The following is an 8,034-nucleotide window of genomic DNA, read 5'->3' as shown; positions in this document are numbered from 1 at the left end:
GAAATGGTTTGTGTTTGGGCTGATATTTTTCCTCGAAAAGCTTGGCCAGGGAAACACAACATATCAATGTAGTAGGAGATTGAGCAATGACATCACGTTGGATTTCTGGTTTAAGGCCCCCAACAAAGCAATCCATCAAAGCGTCACTGGTAACTCCTTGTACTCTATTGGCAAGGGCAGTGAATTTGGTATAATAATCATGCACAGAGCCTACTTGGGCTAATTTGAATAGCTGGGATCTAGTGCATTCATAAGGAGAAGGACCAAATTCAAGTTCTAAAACACGAGTAAAGTCAATCCAAGACTGAAAGGGAAGAGATCGATTGGTCATTTGAAACCAAGGAACTACTTCTTTTTCCATGTGAATGGCAGCAATAGTAAGACGTTGAGCATCCGCAGTATTGTAATAATCGAAAAATTGCTCTGCCTTAAAGATCCACCGAAGAACTTCTGATCCGTTAAAGCGAGGAAAATCAAGTTTTACATTTCGAACCTGAAAGGGTGGAGGAGGTGGCATACTCCCGCTGGAATGAAGGCCTTCTACATTGCGATTGAAAGTCCCCCAGTACCACTATTCTGCTTCAATAAGGTATCAACCACAGATTCCAAGGTTTCAAAAGGAGTCCGATTTTCTTGTCGATCCGCTTCAAGCATCTCCAAAAGCTTAGCCACGTTCACCGATAATTCTTTAAGACGTGTATTTTCTGCCATGTCCGATGGATGAAAGCACCAAATGTAACAAGTAAAGAAACGAGAGAGAAGCACAAGCAATTATTGAAAAATACTCCTTGTATATCCACCCAGAAAGTTTGCTGAAAACAAGGAATATTCTAGGTACTGAAACAGAATTTGCAGAAAGGAAAATTCAGAGAATGTCAGAGCCGTATAAGAAGAAAGACAGTCTTCTCCCCCCCCCCCCCCCCCCCCTCACTCTCTCTCCTCATAGTGCTCATATACTAGGATTTGGACCACACAAAATCAGTCAACTTGGAATTGGTTATTTTGGGCCGAGTGCTGCGCCTTATTGCTTCTTCAATTACGCTGTGTTTTTCTGTCTCAGGCCCAACATTTCCCTCTGTGCTCATGTCTGCATTTTTTCTCGTTACAATATATCTTTTCCATATTACTCTATGTAGAATTTTGGCAAATATTTACTTGAGAATCAATGAATTTCGACTCAAAAATTTCTCTGCTCCCAACCAACTTCAACCCTGATTCTGAGCCATATATGGGAAAGATGCCAAACTCTTCTATGCTTGCTTCACTATTTTCAAAAATAAATGCTACATTGCTGAAGAAATGGCCATGCACTTCAGCTATTGCATCAAATTCATTAATGTCATGATACATATATAAAACGTGATTCGAAGTTAAACTTTCGTATTCCAACAATTTCTGGAGCCAACCAACCCTTATGCCATCTTGATAAACAGAACACGAAACATCAGACTGCAAAAGTGATCCCTTAGAGAGAATGATGCAATAAATGAAACCATACAATTCAGTTTTCCAAAGATAAGGAATAGTTATTGAAGTCTCTGTTGTGTGAAACGCACACTCATCAATCACATGGTCTCCAGGAAATAAATACTCTTCGTCATAACATCTTAGATAGTTCTTGCGTAAGTAGGGTATGCGACTCTGCAACATATGCTGCAAAACTAGCCATTGAGTCATGTATGAGTCTAGAGAAGTGCAGTTACTAGCACTCAACTTCTCAAGGGAAGGTGGAAGCTTTGGCAAAGACACAAGTTTCTTACAATCATCTAACCAAAGCATTCTCAATGTTGAAAGGCTTTTGATGTTCATGGATAATCTCTCAGCATTAGATGCCAATGCTGTGTGGGAGTGCTTGTGAGAGCCATGAATTCTTGGTTCATCGGTTAACTCATGGAGATTGCGACAACCCGTTAGATAAAGAGCTTTGAGCTTCCTTTTGTGCCAAATTGATGATGGTATTGAACAAATAGCAGTGAAAGCTAAGCTCAATCTTGTCAATTCCTCTGATGTCACTGAAAATTTTCTTAGTGATGAACAACCATAGAGGTTTAGTACACGAAGAGATTTTGAATGTACTTGGACCTCACACAAGCTCTCACAATAGCAAAGAGAAACATTTTCAAGTTTTTCTGCCATGGATAAGTCTGGAATCTCAGTCAAGTCTCGGGATCCCCACAGGTCAATCGTCTTCAAATTCACAAGGTTCTGTTAAAAAATTGTTAAATTCAAAATCATGGGTCTCAACTAAAAGAAAAATTTAAGAAAAAATTGACCGAGACCATAAATGTAGTGCATATACCTGAACACCATCCCAAAGTTTTTTAAGCTTGCTACAACGCATGCAAAGCTCCACAAGTTTTTCAGCACAGAAGATAGATGGCAAAGACTCAAGACAGAATCCATCCCAATGAAGGTACCTCATTTTATGAGACAATGTACTGAGAACATTAGGAAGATACACATTAAATATGTTAAACTTGCTCCAACTATGGATTTTGAGAAATCTCACGTTAGTCATCTTTGCAAGGAAATCAGAGCCCAAATAGAGATCCTCAATTAATGTGGACAAATCTAAAATTATGCCTTCAACAACATCGGTTCCCTAAACCAAACAAAAAACAAACTTGGAATAATCATTAGCAAGTACTAGCTAAATTCTTGAGAGATACTTAAATTAACATATAGAAGCAAAAACACTTTCAATTTACCTTGTTATATTTGAAGACTTCATACACTTCCTCATGTTTCCACAACCGACTTCGTCTTCCCGGGTCTTCCACACATTCTTGATGAACAATTTCCCAACCCATTTCTTGTATCAAGTCATGCATTTCTAGTTGATTGCCACCTGAAATTGTTATCAGAGCTCTATCCAGAAGCACTTCTATACCAGATATTGCAGAAAAATCAAAAGCTTCCAACATGTTTGTTACATGATCTCTCTGGTTTCCTCTAAAGAAGCATGCAATGTCTAGAAATATGTCCTTCTGAGAGTGATCTAAGCCATCATAACTTAATTTTAATACACTGTGAATTTTCTTATTTGGAAACTTTTGGAGTTTTCTCAATTCACATTCCCATGCTCCCTTACTTCTTGAACGAAGACTTGCACCAAGAACTTTCAAAGCCAAAGGAACACCTTTGCAATAGGAAGTTGCACTTCTTGATAGATCTTCATATCCATGCTTAGGTTGTTTTTCTCTAAAAACAGTCAAACTGAAAAGTTGAAGTGAGTGATGAAAGCTCAATTCCTTGACTTCGTATATTTTATCAACTTGGCTAAATATTTGTTTGTTTCTACTTGTAACAACGACTCTGCTTCCGAGTCCCAAGAAATCAAAATCTTCAATTAGATTTTCTAATTGCTCTGAGGTAGCCACATCATCCAAGACTATGAAAACTTTTTTGCGTCCTAGCCTACTCAAAACAAACTTGGTTACTGAAAAGGCTACATCAAAACAATGATTTTTCTTCCCTAACAACTCAGAAAAAAGTTTATTACGCAAGGCTTTGACTCCATGCTTATCTGATTCTTCCCTTACATTTTCGAGGAAGCAGTGACCTTCAAACTCGTGAGATAGTTTGTCATATAGAGCACAAGCAAGGGTGGTTTTACCTATTCCACCCATGCCCCATATTCCCAAGAGTTTAACTTCATTTGACCCTACTTTTAGCAATGACTCAATCTTTTCATAGTTTTCCTCAATTCCAACCAATCCTTTGTGGCAGTTTGGGTATATAGGAGCCAACTTTTGCAAAACATCTTCAACAATATCCTTAAGGAGTTCAGATTCAACCCTTGCATGTGAAAAGGGAAACATAAATAAATGATGTGTAGATAGTCTAACAAATTAAAAAATAAAAGAAGCAACTATAAAATTACTACACATAATCCATGACCAACAATGGTAGTGCAGAAGAGTAACAAAAATGTGTTGAAGATCATGGTGATATGACCAAATTAAAGTTTGAACTAAACCCAAATCAAAGCCTTTGTTTTTTCTAGGCAGCAAGCTTCTCAAGCAAACTAGTATGAAAGGGGTTTATGCATGCTTAGAACTAGTATGAAAGCTTCTCAAGCTGTGATAGACAATTGTATGAATTCTTAATTTAAAATCAAATTTGGCATAATTTAAACCCAAATTTGGACAACTCTACTTCACTCACTCTCAATTCATTTAGTTTACCTGTAAGTTTGAGAGTCCCATGCAGCTAAATTGGCTGCTTCAGTGAGAGCAGCTTTCCATTTGTTGCACATGGGTTCTTCCTTATGTGTTACAAAGAATTTCTCATAGCTTCCTGTCTGCTTCCTTACATGGGATGGATCTATGTCATAGAACACTGGTATCACAATCTGTCCTTTTTCTTTCTTACATTCCATAATCTTGCTGAGTTCACCCAAGCACCACTTTGAGGAAGCATAGTTCTCTGAGAAGATGACAATAGATATATGAGAATCTTCAATTACTTGGATTAGTGTTGTTGAGATCTCTTCTCCCTTTTCAAGCCTATTGTCGATAAAGGTTTCAACTTTCTTTTGCTTCAAAGCATCATAAAGATGGCTTGTGAATTTCTTGCGGGTGTCCTCACCTCGAAAGCTTAGAAACACATCATATCTTTTAGAAGATACCACTGAAGAAGAGTAAGAGGATGAAGCAACAACACCGGTAACTTTCTGCTCAACCATTATGAATTTCAAGTGTTGCACCAGCAATGATCATACCTCATGCACTTTCTCACCAGGGAAAGAATAACAAAACATCATTTATCAAATTGATAGTTTGATTTTGAAGTGTTTTTGTGACCCTCAGAAGTTTATTTTGCCTTGGTTAGTAGCTTGCTTATCACTTGGGAAAACTTATGCTCCGTTCATTCAAACGTAACATGAGGTTAACCTGACAAAATTGACATCAAATAGAGAAGAACTTGAATCTTCAAAAATAAGTTCATCACATCATACACAGTCATGCAGATGACATCAAGACATTCTTTTTTTCTAGTTTGTAACCATTTAAAACATGTTTGACAAGCATATCGATTACAACTCAAAAATCTAATCAGATAATTGAAATTAGGTTTAAATTAAAACAGAATTGTAGAAGACCAATCTGTACTGGCTGTGCCCTTAGAACTATTGTCAGCTTAATTCAAAGAAAGACAACATCCAAATTGAGTATGACCAGTAATACAAAGAAAGTAGACGAAAATATTTACGCATTTCAGCGAACAATTCATATTCACTATTCCTTTTGTTTTGGTTTTTTAGAAGTTACTTTTCAAGTTAGACACCACAAAACCACTCTTCTCAGGAGGAATTCACATTCTTAACCCGTTCTCTTTCAACTAAAACATGGGAAAACAGGAAGAAATCATATTAGTCAAACTTTTCATCTTTTACTGTTCCTAATTGATGGTAAAATTGAGAATAGAGAAAGAACTTACCACTGACCCAATCCAACTTCTTGCAACAGAGAATACACTGATTCTTCACTTAAATACCAGAGCTTCTTGGGCACAACAAAGATAACTACACCAGAATTTTATAGTTCATATGAATATATTAGTTCAAAATGTTTAAACTCTGGCAAATATGAAAGAAGAATTAGTGGGCAAGTGTTGATGTTGAAGAATTTTGGTGGTGTCTATGTCATGGATGTTTCCAAGTTTCCTACTTTTAGATTTTCACACATTTAATTTCTCATGACTTTTTGGGTATACAAAGTGTTGACCAATGGATTTTAAGCAGTGAACATACACATTCAGATACGAAAATAATATTTAGACACAAAAAGTGGACTCATTTTTGACACAGGGCCCACATAATATTTAATTTTTAATTTAAAGTTTAAAAAATATGGAAAACTAAATCCAGGCACGTGTGGGTCAAAATTTAAAGAGGGAAAATTGCTCTCCCAAATCCAAAAGCTACACCCGATTTTTCCATCACCACAATACACTCCTTCTTCATTTTCTACCTATGGGTTCCTTCCATTGGAGAAAAACGCAAGCTTGATAAAATAACTTCACCGTTTCAGAGAGAGAACGACCACCATCACCACCAAAACAGTGTTCGTCGAGTGAGTTGCCTTTGTCATGGAGTAGAACGAGAAGATACGAAAAGCGAAAATTAGTGACTAAGAGAAGGTTGTGTTGGTAGCCTTAAATACCATTTTCGATTGCAGTAATAACACCTTTGTATGGTGATCATGAAAAAAAGTCTCCTAAGTTACTTATGATGAATGTGGGGAGTTGTGATGGTAAAAATGGGGAGTTATGTTGGTTATTATGGTCATTAATTGCAGTACTTAAAAAAAACAAAAAAAATTAAATGTCACCACTAAATGTTCAGTGTGGACAAAATATAAGACAAAATGATTTCCATTGCCATTAAATTCAATAGCACATTCTTTGGATGGTGTCCATGAAAAAAAGTCTCATAAGTTAATTATGACCTCTGTGGGGAGTTGTGATGGTAAAAGTGGGGAGTTATATTGGATATTTTAGTCATCAATTGCGGTACTTAAAGAAAAAAAATATAATGTCAACACCAAATGTTCAGTGTGGGCATAATATAAGACAAAAGGATTCCCATTATCACTAAATTTAGTAGCACCTACTTTGGATGGTGGTCATGTAAAAAATCTCCTACGTTACTGATGACCCATGTGGGGAGTTGTGATGGTAAAAGTGAGGAGTTATGTTGGTTATTTTGGTCATCAGTTGTAGTACTTAAAGAAAAACAAATTAAATGTCACCACCAAAATATTCAGTGTGGGCCACCATCCAAAAAAGGTGTTATTACTGCAATCGAAAATGATAGGGAAAACTGAACCAACTTGGATTTTTTTTTCATGGGCACCATCTAAAGAATGAGCTATTGAATTTAGTGGCTATAAAAATCGTTTTGTCTTATATTATGTTCATACTAAATATTTTGGTGGTGACATTTAATTTGTTTTTCTTTAAGTACTGCAACTGATGACCAAAATAACCAACATAACTCCTCACTTTTACCATCCCAACTCCCCACATGGGTCATAAGTAACGTAGGAGAATTTTTTACATGACCACCATCCAAAGTATGTGTTATTAAATTTAGTGATAATGAGAATCCTTTTGTCTTATATTATGCCCACACTGAACATTTGGTGTTGACATTATATTTTTTTTTCTTTAAGTACCGCAATTGATGACCAATATATCCAACATAACTCCCCACTTTTACCATCACAACTCCCCACATAGGTCATAATTAACTTAGGAGACTTTTTTTCATGGACACCATCCAAAGAAGGTGCTATTGAATTTAATGGCAATGGAAATCGTTTTGTCTTATATTTTGTCCACACTGAACATTTAGTGGTGACATTTAATTTTTGTTTTTTTTTAAGTACTGCAACTGATGACCATAATAACCAACATAACTCCCCACATACATCATAAGTAACTTAGGAGATTATTTTTATGGTCACCATACAAAGAAGGTGTTATTACTGCAATCGAAAATGATATTTAAGGCTACCAACACGAAACCTTCTCTTAGTCACTAATTTCCGCTTTTCGTATCTTCTCGTTCTACTCCATGGGAAAGGCAACCCACTCGACGAACACTGTTTTGGTGGCGATGGTGGTCGTTCTCTCTCTGAAACGGTGAAGTTATTTTATTAAGCTTGCGTTTTTCTCCAATGGAAGGAACCAATGGGTAGAAAACGAAGAAGGAGTGTGTTGTGGTGATGGAAGAATCGGGTGTAGCTTTTGGATTTGGGAGAGCAATTTTCCCTCTTTAAATTTTGACTCACACATGCCTGGATTCAGTTTTCCATGTTTTTTAAACTTTAAATTAAAGATTAAATACTACGTGGGCCCTGTGTAAAAAATGAGTCCACTTTTTATGTCTAAATATCATTTTCGATTCAGATATCGCCAATAAATATGTTCATTTGGGTATTATCAAAAGTAAAATGATATTTTAACCCACTTTTTTTGACCCATTTTTAAATCATTATTTTAATTACTATTAGATTATCTTTTTTT

At 36.2% G+C, this 8,034-nt stretch overlaps 1 protein-coding gene across 1 annotated transcript; it reads right to left on the bottom strand.

The window, feature by feature from the left end:
• Positions 1-1,115: 1,115 nt before the first annotated feature.
• Positions 1,116-5,683, bottom strand: LOC114187776 (disease resistance protein RPV1-like). The gene is made up of 5 exons (XM_028076145.2): positions 5,443-5,683; positions 4,188-4,895; positions 2,709-3,798; positions 2,300-2,602; positions 1,116-2,205 (listed from the first exon to the last, which is right to left on the bottom strand). The coding sequence occupies exons 2-5, from the start codon at positions 4,685-4,687 to the stop codon at positions 1,129-1,131; spliced, it is 2,970 nt and encodes a 989-aa protein (XP_027931946.2). The 5' UTR covers positions 4,688-4,895; positions 5,443-5,683; the 3' UTR covers positions 1,116-1,128.
• Between the last annotated feature and the right edge of the window lie 2,351 nt (positions 5,684-8,034).

This window comes from Vigna unguiculata, chromosome 6, assembly GCF_037176805.1.
Source record: "Vigna unguiculata cultivar grain cowpea cultivar isolate G323 ecotype 2 chromosome 6, ASM3717680v1, whole genome shotgun sequence".
NCBI lineage: Eukaryota > Viridiplantae > Streptophyta > Magnoliopsida > Fabales > Fabaceae > Vigna > Vigna unguiculata.
This window is presented reverse-complemented; position numbering and strand designations above follow the sequence as displayed.

What these genes read in the sequence shown, in the direction of transcription:
- LOC114187776 (XM_028076145.2), bottom strand. Translation starts at nt 4,687, where the DNA reads ATGGTTGAGCAGAAAGTTACCGGTGTTGTTGCTTCATCCTCTTACTCT. An exon ending in TGGGACTCTCAAACTTACAG is followed by an intron (nt 3,799 to 4,187) that starts GTAAACTAAATG and finishes TTCACATGCAAG; the next exon opens with GGTTGAATCTGAACTCCTTA. An exon ending in AAGTCTTCAAATATAACAAG is followed by an intron (nt 2,603 to 2,708) that starts GTAAATTGAAAG and finishes TGTTTGGTTTAG; the next exon opens with GGAACCGATGTTGTTGAAGG.